This window comes from Carettochelys insculpta, chromosome 1 (assembly GCF_033958435.1).
Source record: "Carettochelys insculpta isolate YL-2023 chromosome 1, ASM3395843v1, whole genome shotgun sequence".
NCBI lineage: Eukaryota > Metazoa > Chordata > Testudines > Carettochelyidae > Carettochelys > Carettochelys insculpta.
The window spans coordinates 32,511,544-32,523,546 of NC_134137.1; the positions used below are offsets into that span (position 1 = coordinate 32,511,544).

The 12,003-nt window shown below is 45.5% G+C and overlaps 1 protein-coding gene across 1 annotated transcript; it reads left to right on the forward strand.

Moving 5' to 3' along the window:
- The first annotated feature begins 4,348 nt into the window (after window positions 1–4,348).
- FUT4 (fucosyltransferase 4) lies at window positions 4,349–5,425 on the forward strand. The gene has a single exon (XM_074981601.1). The coding sequence runs from the start codon at window positions 4,349–4,351 to the stop codon at window positions 5,423–5,425; it is 1,077 nt and encodes a 358-aa protein (XP_074837702.1).
- Window positions 5,426–12,003: the final 6,578 nt, after the last annotated feature.

Genomic DNA, 12,003 nt, shown 5'->3' on the forward strand with positions numbered 1-12,003 from the left:
TGCTAATGAGGCACTGCATATTCATTGCAGCACCTCATTAGTGTATCCCAAAGTGTCTCATAGCATCCCCCTTTCGAAAGGGGGGTGCTAGTATAAACACAGCCCATATGGGAAGAGCTGGGCCAGAGGAATAAGCAATAGTGATGTAAAACTCCTTTATACTAGTGTAACTGCATCCATGCTGTAGGTTCTATTGTTAGAGCTATTTCTGTGAAAATCACAACCATAGCTAACATAATTATCCCAATACTGTTTGATCTGGTGTCAGCTCCCAGTTCACCAACACATCACCCGTTGCACATATATACAGCAGTAACAGCATCAGCTGAGAGGGACTGGAGGAATGTGAGACTGGGGAAAACAGAAACTGGTGAGACCCTAGGGTACAAAAGAGGGAACTGGACACAGACTACAGTAATGGGGCAAGAGAGAAAAATGAGGGATATTGAATAGGCAAGGATCCTGAAAAATTTAATGAAGGAAAAAGTGGATCCCCAGGGAAAAGGAAGGAGTAAAAGAACAGAAACCAGAGGTGTAAGGGGAGAGGCAACTATCCTGGAGTTAGACAGGAAGAATTCATTAGAAAGTGGGGAGAGGGTAAGGACAGAGGAGAGGACCATCCAGAGACCATGCAATGTAAGGGAGAGGCAAGAAGGAATAGAGGCTATGTCTAGATTGCTGAGAGCTGTCAGCAAAAGATTCGCAAATTGTGCAACACATTTGCATACCCTTTGCCCACAGTTCTGTCAGGAAAAGCCCCCTCTGCTGAGACATTTCTTCTTCCTCATGGAATGATGTGTACAGGGATGTTGACAGAACACTCCTGACCAGCAGATCTCTTCTGTGAGATCTGCGGTCTGGACACACTCTGTTGACAAAACTTCTTTCGACAGAAGCTTTGTGGACAGAAGCCTGCAGTCCAGATATTGCTAAAGAGACAAGGGAGGCCAAAATAAGAAAGCGAGGAAGAGGAGGAAAAAGGGGACAGAGTGAACTGAGGGAGAACAGATGGCAAATGGGAGAGAAACAAAGGAGAGGGAGGGAGATGCTGCTTTTCTGGGATAGGAAATGAGGAGAAATGATAAAATGGATCAAAGAAGAGAGAAAAGGAGGAGGAAGAGAAGGAGAATGAAGAAGAGATACCTAAAATGTGGATGGTAGTGAATTTCCTGTGTTTATTTCTGCTGCTATATTATCTTTCCTTGACATTTGTTCTGTGGCAGAATTTTCAAAAGCAACTAGCAGTTTTGGGTGTGAGACATTTTAGGATCTTCACAAAATTCTGAGCAATGTCCTCTGAAAATCTGGTCCCTTTTTTGGTGTTTCCAGTTGACCACTTCAAATCACTAGCCATGTTTGAAAATGTAGATCTGTCCATCTGAAGTGCTGGGGAAAAGTGATGGGTTCACTGTTCCATTCAGTTGTTTCTTAATGTTGTATTTCTTAGTCCCCTGATATTACTGTAACATCCATGTGTAAGCTAAAAGAAAATCTGCACATATCTTGACTAGCACATCAGTTTGGAACTTCACAACATAAGACACACAAATGTAACCACATGTGAATAGTGAAATGTATTGGAGGGTCAGGTGTAGTTAGGGCTGGTATTTTTGGCCCTCCTACTGTAAAGTGACACCAAACCCCACAACACGATTGTAAAACAGTAGTCAGCTGCTTTAACCTCCTTTGTCTGGGCTCATTTATTGATGAAAACATCTTGCAGGTCCAATAGTAAAAGGTTGTGAATCAGTATCTGTTCTTATCTCATTTAACAAAGGTTGAACATACTCATCATATCCAGTATTTACACAGCAAAATTATTTTGGGGTTAAAAAATAATAGAAATTGGTGCCAGGGAACCTGGAAATAAACCAATGAACTGTTGCCTGTAGGTATTATTACAGCGTGATAAAAATAAATGGTTAAATCTATACTTTATCATTAGGAACAATTACAACATATTCCCAAGAAGAACAAGACGTCCTGTGGCACCTTAGAGACTAACAGATATTTTGGAGCATAAGCTTTCTTGGGTAAAAACCTGCTTCGCCAGATGCATGAGTGGCTGGGGGAGCGGGGTTCAGAGGAGCATTTAAATACTCTTCTGAAAACTTCCCCCCACATGCATCTGACAAAGCGGGTAATTTTGCAATGTGAACACTGCTCACGCCTGGTCCACTCTCAAAGATCCTGAGAGTCCACCAATGCCATCCCACAATCCCATGGCAGTGTCCTTTTGATCCCAAGTCTGGCTGAGTGATTCCATGGAAACTGACACAACCTCATGGTTCAAGTATAGCTGTTGAGCATTTAGCCCTTCCATTTTGTTTTGACTGCTGAGCTGCATGCAGAATGAATCTTTCCCTGAATTTGTAATGGCCATGAGATGAAGAAAGCCTTTGCTAAACTCACTGCTAACTGGTCACAGGAGCACAGACAGAGTGGTGGGAAGCTGGCGCCTGGCAGCCCAGAGTCAGGTACCAGCTCCCCAACACTCAAAGTCACGTAAACCTGAGATACGTGCAAGTTGCATGTGCTTGTCTCGGGGTTCTACTGTACCAGAAATAGTCCTTGCTGTGTAGACATAGCCACAGAGTCATGAGACAGTGGTGATGACTCCTGCTCATACAGCATCCTGGGGCAATGAGACAGGACAAGAGCTATGGACTGAAATATTTAAAAACGGGTACAAAGCTATAAGGGAGTTCCTGCCATCACCGCTCTGCAGGAGTTAGTCTCAGCTGGCTGGGGAGGCAGGAGCAAGCCCAAGGAGTCCTGAGAAAGACAAGCAGCAGTGGGGGATGCTGGAGTTGGCAGGTACTCTTGTGAGCAACTCAGGCCAGCCTCATGCAGTGAAGGGGTCAGTTATTGGGCAAGTGATGTGTGCCATCCCCGTACAGGGGGAGTCCTGAGGCTATCCCACGCGTGTTCCATTCTCCCTTTAGGATATGCTGTCCCCATCCTGCCCTGTCTGCCCATAGTCCTCAGGGCCGGTGTCCTCACACTGTGTTCCCTATACGCTGTCCTCATGCCTGTTTGGAAGCTGGGAGGCTCCTCTCTGGCTCCTCTTCTGCAGGATCCAGAGCCAACAAGGACGTTCACTGTCGTGCTGCCTTCGGCCGCAGTGTGCCACATCAGCAAGATAGTTCTGCAGATAACCCAGCAGGAGGAGCAGTCCGGGAGGAATTCGCCTTGAGGCGGGATGGGGCTGCTTGGGGACCTGCAAGGGCAGGCGGAGGGGAGCAGATGCTGGGCAAGTGGTGTCTTTCACAGGCAGGGAGGGGGCGAGGGAGGAGGGAAGACGCACATGCACGGCAGGAGTGTCGCTGGGGAAGTGGCTGGGGCCCAGGAAAGGGCTAAAGTGGTCGGGAGGGGCCTGTCCCCTGCTAGGAGAGTATCGAGAGAGGTAGCCCTGTAGTCTGTAGCTTCGAGAACATAAATGGACATCAAAACAAAAAAGCAGTCAAGTAGCACTTTAAAGACTAAAAAAAAAATTTATTAGGTGGATGGATATAAATCAGACATCAGGAACGGTAGTGTACAGAAGCTGGTGGGTGAACATTTCAATCTCCCTGGACATTCAGTGGCAGATTTAAGGGTGACAGTTCTGAAACAAAAGAAATTTAAAAATCAAATGGAGAGAGAAATCTCTGAGCTGCAATTTATTTGCAAATTAGACTCCATTAACCATGGATTAAACAGCGACTGGGAGAGGCTCGCAGCTTACAAAGGCAGTTTCTCTGCTCTGGGTTTAAATATCTCCCCATTAGACTCTGACAAAGGCTAACATCCCCCTGACTGATCTGACTTGTTTTTTCCTCTTTTGATGAGTACTGTTGCTACTGGGCCATTTCCACCTTGCTGAATAGACCTTGTCAGCTCTGGCCCTCCCTCTCACTGGGACCCCACTGTTTAAATACCCCTCTGAAACCACCCCCTCACCCATGCATCCGATGAAGAGGGTCTTTGCCCACGAAAGTTTATGCTCCAAAATATCTGTTAGTCTATAAGGTGCCAAAAGACTTCTCTGCTAGGAGAGGGGTCCCTGGGGGTTGACTTGAGCCCGGCCTGGGGAGAGCCGCGGGGGCGTGTCTGATGCGTGGCAGAGGGGTGGTCCGTGGGCAGGGCTGGGCTGATGGGGCCGGGCCTGGCTGTCAAGAGGCAGGAGCGTGGCCGGCGAGGCGGGGCTCAGCCGGGATTTCTCTCCCGCTGTGTGTGGGCTGAAGCCGAGAAGTGGCGGCAGCTGCAGCATGCGCCCGCCGGCCCCTGTGCCTCCCCGGCTCGGCCTCCCGTTCCGCAGCTGCAGCGGTGGCGAGCAGAGCAGAGGCAGCGCAGGCGGCTGCCGCCGATGGAACCGGGCCGCGCTGGGCCCCTGGGCCGGCGGCTGCGGCGCGGGCGGCAGCTGCTTTGGGGCGGGCTGTGCTGCACCCTGCTGGCCCTGTACGCCTGCCTGCAGCAGCTGCCCGTGCCACCCTTGGAGCCCGCCCGGCCGCCGCCGCCGCCCCCCCCGCCTCCGCCAGAAGTCACCGTGCTGCTCTGGTGGGAGCCCTTCGGTCAGCGCCGCCACGTGGCCGACTGCCAGCGGCGCTATAACATCAGCGGCTGCAGGCCCAGCGCCGACCGCAGCCGCTACCGGGAAGCGCAGGCTGTGATCTTCCACCACCGTGACCTTGTGCTCCACGGCCTGGGCCAGCTACCCGCCGGCCCGCCTCAGCGCCCCTCGGCCCAGCGCTGGGTGTGGATGAACTTCGAGTCCCCCTCGCACTCGCCGGGGCTCAGGGGCCTGGCTGGCATCTTCAACTGGACCATGTCCTACCGACTGGGCTCGGACATCTTTGTGCCCTATGGGTACCTCCGGGCCAGGCAGGTGGCCCAGCGCTTCAACCTGCCCCGCAAGACCAAGCTGGTGGCCTGGGTCATCAGCAACTGGAACGAGGCGCATGCCAGGGTGCGCTACTACCACCAGCTGAAGGAGTACGTTGCCATCGATGTGTATGGGGCTCAGGGCCTGGTGCTGGAGCAGGGCAGTGTGGCCAGGACTGTCTCGCAGTACAAGTTCTACCTGGCCTTTGAGAACTCCCAGCACACCGACTACATTACCGAGAAGCTGTGGCGGAATGCCTTCCAATCCAGCGCTGTGCCCATCGTGCTGGGACCTCCCAGGTCCAACTACGAGCTTTTTATCCCGCCTGACTCCTTCATCCACGTTGATGACTTCCCTAGCCCTAAGAAGTTAGCCATCTACTTGAAATTCCTTGACAGAAACAAACTGCTCTACAGGCGCTATTTCACGTGGAGGGAAAAATATGATGTTCACGTGACTTCATTCTGGGATGAGCAATACTGCAAGGTTTGTGAGGCTGTCAGGACAGCTGGGGATCAATTCAAGACCATACAAAATTTGGCCAGCTGGTTTGAAAGTTGATAATGTTGGTGGGGTAGGTTTTCTTTGTTGCAACCTCAGGAGAAGCCAGTACAATCAAACCAAGGTTTACAAAGCACTGGTTGTCAGGGAATCATGCCCCCTCTCCTCCAAATGGAGATTTCAGAAGTGTGTCTGAGCTGTTGCCATAGGACCTTGGTATTTTTGTGGTTCAATTCCACCATGGGGCTGTAACAAACCCAGCACTTTCTCATAAGATTGATTAGCTGGTCATCTCGAGCTGAAACTCTAAGGTTGTGTCTACACTAGTGAGTTTTGTCGACAGAAGGAGCCTTCTGTCAGCATAACTCAGGAAGTGTCTACGCACACAAAGTGTCGTGTCGACAGTCTCAACAGAACTCTGTGTTTGTCTCAGCAGTGTTATCCTTTGACAGTTTGAGGAATAAGGCTTCCATTGACAGTTCTGTCCACAGAAGCGCAGTGTAGACACTTTTGTTGACAAAGGGGGCTTTTAGTTCACCAGGCAGCCCTGTTTGCAGAGCTTCCGGTTTGCCATTCTGTCCACAGAGGGCAGGGCAGTCTGGCTGTTTCTCTGTCTATCTGCTTTTGTGTGTAGATGCGCTATGTCAACACAAATCTGTTGACAGACATTACTGTCAACAGATGGTTCTAGTGTAGTTGTAGCCAAAGTGTTGCATGGTAAGACAAAAATAAATTATGCCAGTTTCTGTCACTCAGCCAGTTTTGTCAGCTATGACAGTTTACAGGGGTGCAGAACTTCCTCACACAATTCTAAGTGTGTATTTATATTCCGTTCTGGGAACGTATTTCAATCTAATGAGAGTGATCACTGGGAAGGTGAAAACTCACTTGCTTACAAATTCTGAGCCTTCTTCTGTGTGTGAGTGAGAGGGAGGGAGTAGAACAACCACCAACTTTTAAAGGTAGCAGATATTTCCTCTTCTGCCTAATGAAAATAAGTGCATTCCTGCCCTGTCTGAAGATGGAGAAAAGATCTACAGAAAGGAGAGGAAAGGGTACAGAAACAAAGTATGAACACTTCCATCTTTGCTTTATTCAGGAATCAAAATAAGTTTAAAGGAGTTTTTGTTACTGTAGCTGAAACATTTATGAAAAGGTTTATTTATTGTTAGAAATTCTTATATAATGGTTGTGGGGCTTGCAACATGAATTTTAAATCAGTCTGTCAGATAACAGACAATTCAGAATGCTGTTTTGTAAATTTTAAATTCAGGTCCCTTCTTTAGAGACACATGTTATGGAAATCTACGTCTAAACTATATTTTTTTAAAATGTTTGACACTAAGAATGCAAGTAGAGGTAGACAGAGTCCTGTTATTTATTGAGCATATTTTTCTGATGCCTTTATTCTTATCTTTTTTTCTTATTTTGTTTGTTTAAAATTAGGTCGGCAGGGTAAAATCTTTCTTAGTAAACTTTCAGACACAATTGTGCCAGTTTGCCAGACTAAGATTTCAGTATACCAGTCAGCGTTTTCTACCTCCTAGTTACTTGCCACCTCCAGTATCTGCACACTTTCTAACTCGTGAAGGGCCTTGGGTGACTCCACTCTGATGTTGCAGGTGTCCGAGATCTATTGCAGGTTAAACTGCATATCATTGAATGGGAAGCAGATAGTGGCCACACACAGGAGTGCAGTACGTACCCTGATGGGTCTCCTGCAACCCAGGGACCCCCATACAGTAGGATTGAGTCTAAAAGAGTCTAAAAAGATTGAGCCTGAAAGAGGGGGAGACAAGAGTATCAGTACCAAAAGAATGAGATACTGGTACAAGTAAAAACAACAAGTCCCGTGGCACCTTATAGACTAACAGATATTTCGGAGCATAAGCTTTCGTGGGCAAAGACCCGCTTTGTCAGATGCGTCTCCAAAATATCTGTTAGTCTATAAGGTGCCACAGGACTTCTTGTTGTTTTTGAAGATACAGACTAACTCAGCTACCTCTCTGATACAGTACAAGTAAGTTTACCAGCAACAGACACTAGTGTTCAGAAAAGGTTTGATATTCATTTGTTGTCAGCAGATAATAATTTACTTTGGCAGTGGTTCCCCATGGCTAGGTAGTAGTCAGGTGATGCTTCTGTACAGGATAGAAAAAAATTACACTTATAAAACTGGTCCATCAGCATCTTGCTGGTGGTCAGGTCACACTGTGCTGGTTCCCACCTGCATTCCCCCTTGCTATTGTTTCAATAAAACATAGGTAAATTACTTCATATACTTTCTAATCTTACTTTTTAATGCTGTCAATTGCCATAGTTGCTTCAGGGATATTACTTTATTCTGAACTGCAGGGAAGATGGTCTGCAAAACTGAGGATGGGATGGGAGGCTCATTAAAATGTGGTCCACCTTAGGGATAAAATTAGAGACCCCCAGTTTAGAGTAATAATCTAAAGTTCTGATCAAGCATTTTGCATAAATTGTACATCTCCTCAATGGCCACTGGATCAGTAACATGGTGTCTTAAGAATTTCTTTACTAAGTTTTGTATAGAGTTGCAATATTAACCTTGCAAATGCAATATTAACATGTAAGTGGGTCAGAAAGATTGAATTAATCATTGGTTATTTTTTCCTGTTTATTTCCTACTGTGAACAAACTTAGTCCATTCATAAAGCTGGCTGTGTATGCTTTTATAAAACTTTTTGCAATGCTTTCAGAAAATACATATTAACGGTATTTCTAGAGATGAGTTTTCCATTATGTTTCCAGAGATTAATTTTTTTTCTGAAATAACTGGGAATTCCACAAGCTGAGGTTTGCACTATCAGCCACAGTAATTAGCAGGAAAAATTTACAAATTCCAGCCAATTATTTTTCTTCATACTTGATTGATTTTTTTTAAATAAAAATCCCTTAAAATTTATGCTAATCTTTCTGTGGTGTTGATTTTTAAATATGAAAAATAACTGATTGCAGGTGCTTGTGAGTTTCAGCAGTTAATGGCAATAAATTGTGTAATTTTCTTACCGAAAATGAATAGCTGCAACATTGTAGATCTTTTGGAACTATTACATTACTTGTTTCCAAAGAAACAAAGCTCTCTCCCTAGCTTAGAGCTTTTGAGTGAATGCTGCACCATCTTCCCTTTCGATTTATTGGGGAAAATACAGACCTGATATAAAATGATGAAACTCTGCTGCAGTCTGTGATTTTGCATCTCTGCACCAGGCCTATCCAGGCTAGTGACTGACAGGAAGATATCCAAATATCTGGTAGCACAGGCCACAGTCCTGTAATTAAATCTAGTAGTGTGGACTCCCACAGAGTTCCATAAATCAGTAGAGAATAGGTATTTGCAGACCTGATTGCAGGATGTAAAACCAAAGCCCCACAAGATGTGCTGTAAGGGGAATATGTATACAGTAAACCCTCACTTTACATGTCTTCAGGTTGCGCAGTGCTCACTGTAGTGTGAGTTTCACACAACTTGAAGACATGTGGCTGTCAGCCGGCCTAGCTTCCTGCAGCTGCAAGCTAAGATCCCCTTCTCTTAGCCTTGCCAGAGCAGCACTAGGCACCACTCTGGGAAGGTAGAGGGAAGGCTTTTAGCTTGCCTAGCTGCCTGCCTCTGCAGGCAGCCAGGTGGGCTAAAACCCCTTCCCAGAGTGGCACTGCTGTCAAGCTGACAGTGGCCCCCTCTGGGAAGGTAGGGAGAAGGGTTTTAGCCCCCAAGCTCCCCCAACCCCAGTTCAGTCCCAACCCATGCATGGGGTTCCCAACCCCTAGCACACTACAGCCCCACATGGGGTTCAGGCTCCAGCCCCTGGCACAGCACACAGGCATCGGGCTCCAGTCCCCTGCCCACCCAGCCCTGCAGACCCTGCTCCAACCTCTGCAGCTCCAGCTCAGCTGCCCCGCCCTGCTCGCCGCCTGTGCTCAGCTCCGGCTCACCCCCCACCATGGACAGCGGCTCCTCCTGGCTGCAACCAAACCCTGGGGAAGCTGCAGCGCCTGGAGCCCTGGGGAATTCGCAGTCACGGGCGCTCCCAGCCCTGATTTAAACTCTCCACGTGTGGCTCTGGTTCAGCTTCTCCTTGCCCCCCTGCAGCTGTAACCCAGTCCAGGTTTAACCTCCCTACACCCCCCTCCCACCGTCCCAGCCCACTGCCAAGCTTAGCCCTTCCCAACTGCCCCCCAATCTCAGGACTTACCTTGCAAAAGAAGCTCCACGTGCTCCTGCTGCTCCCCAGCTGCAGAACGTGCCTTCTGTGGGGAAAAAAGCCTCCCTCCACACCCCCGGATTGATGCAAAATTCAGATTATGCAATAAATTGAGGGTCTGCTGTAATCCATACACAAAAATAAAAGTTGTTCATTTCTATTATGAATGAAAAAATATTGGTGCATAATTTTGTTGAAAAAGCGATTTACCACATCTTAAACTACTGGGGAAAGGACACGCCTTTTTATGAGCAGAATGAATATTACATCTTGATTAGGTGGTTTAAGTGAAATAGGAAAGTATTTACTCCTTTATTTCAAGGATAATGCATGTGCTGTATCTCAGAGAATTTTATACAATCAAGTCTCTTAATTCTTATATAAAATTGAATCATTTTGTATTTGTATTAATTATTCAGATTATATGACAATAAAATTTTTCAAGGGAAGTAATAAAGAGTGAGCCCATTTTATCATTCGTTGTGTGATGTGATGGAAGTGGTTTCTTTTCATGTTTGCTTTTCTGTCCTTTAATCAACGCAGGTGGCTGAATTTTCACAGTAACCAGACTGTCTGAGGTTACTTAGGAGAAAAGTATTAGAAGGGGCAGTTCATACTGTCATTTTCAATATGAAAAGGAACATTTGTTGCGTTTCATCTTCTGCTGTAATTTCATCAGTAATTTGAAAATAAGTACTCTCTCTTGACCTTCACATTTAGTGAGTTCAAAACAGCTTGGTCCATGGAATCCTTTTTCCTCTAAATCACTTTCTAAATTCAAAATGGAACACACAGTCAGCACACTGTGCTATAATCAAGGGTGGACAACATCTTTTTAGCTGTGGCTTATTTTAATGCTTGTTCACAAAAACGTTCTCTTGACTGACTATAGAGAGAGGTCCTGATCCACCCAGCAGTGGTTGAGGTACTGTTGGCTTAGTAGAAGCAAGATTGGGCCAAATGGTTACTCATCATTTTTAAAGTAAAATGTGGTGAACATCAGGATAAATTTCTGCTTTTATTTCCAGTGAAGGGATGTCGGGTGTTTTACATTTTAATTCATATTCTCCAGTGGTGCCTGCTGTATTGCTGTTGTATGCAACTTTTGTGAAAACAAAACAAAACCTCTTTGATCTTGTTTTCCTTTCTCAGGAACACCAATTAACATCTGATGGGTAACATGAGTTAAAAAAATCTTTCCCTTGTTATGCAGTAATAAATCTGTTGAACATTTGGTGTGTTTTTCATCTTTAGGTTTACTGATCCTGAGTCAATCATAGATTGTGCCTGCCTGATTATTTTAAGATCCATTTTCCCCTTACTTTCTCCCATAGCTCTCCTTTGAACAAACTCTCAAATAGAAGGGTATTTGTTTTAACAGTGTGAATGGCCATTTGTTGGACATATTCAATAAGCCGAACCTAAAATCCACTGAAGTGACTGGAAAGACCTCAGTGGCCTAGGATCAGGACAAGATGAATAATACATGCTTAGATGTAAATTGGGGTCAGAATTCCAAAAACTAAAACTATCTTATACAGTCCATTGCTTGAGCCCTACAAATCCAAGAATATCCACTTTATATCCATAGGTATCTGCAGCTGTGGACATGGCTCGTTTTTGCAGACATGGCTGCAGATACAAATTTTGAGTCTAGAACCCTGCAAATTTGCGGATATCTTTGTGGCTTCTTTGTGGCTCTTGATGCTACAATTGCAAAGTAAAAAACACTCCTGATTATTTTCAATAAAAGGTGAACATCTAAAAGCCCACGACTTAACAACTCGTATCTACGTAGCAAATTATATAGGATCTCGAAATGTTGGATAACTCCCCCTTTAATATGTGCAGTGCATTGTGGGATAAGGTGCTGTATCTGCATTTTGATCATGTTGCTAATAAAGTCTTTACTTTGAAAAGGAAAAGGAAGCTTGCGGCATTCCTGCTGTAAAGGGCAATGCACATTGAAAGGAAGAAAACTGAAATTAAATGTAAAGTAAAATTAACATAACTAAATTGGGGTTGGAATGGCTTCAAAAAGAGGAAAATTGAAGATCAAAACAGAATTTCAAACTGAATGGACCGAATGCTTTCCATTTATATCGAGATCAGCTGGGCTCCCTTTTCCATCTTATTTGCAATGAGAAAGGGGTCAACAACAAAAAATGCAACCTCAAGAGGCATTTTCTCAAAAAACACCCAACTTTTGCCAAACAGTGTCTAGCTAGTGATGCCAGGAAAAAGAAGAAAAACATGGAGGAGCTGCTGTGCAAAGTAAGAACACGTTTCATAAATGGGTGAAATCACCAAGTAGCATAACTGTGGCTAGTTTTGTGGCAGCTCCAGTGATTGTGAAATGAGGAAAGCGATTCCCAGATGGTGAATATATAAAAAAGTGCTCTACCAAACCAT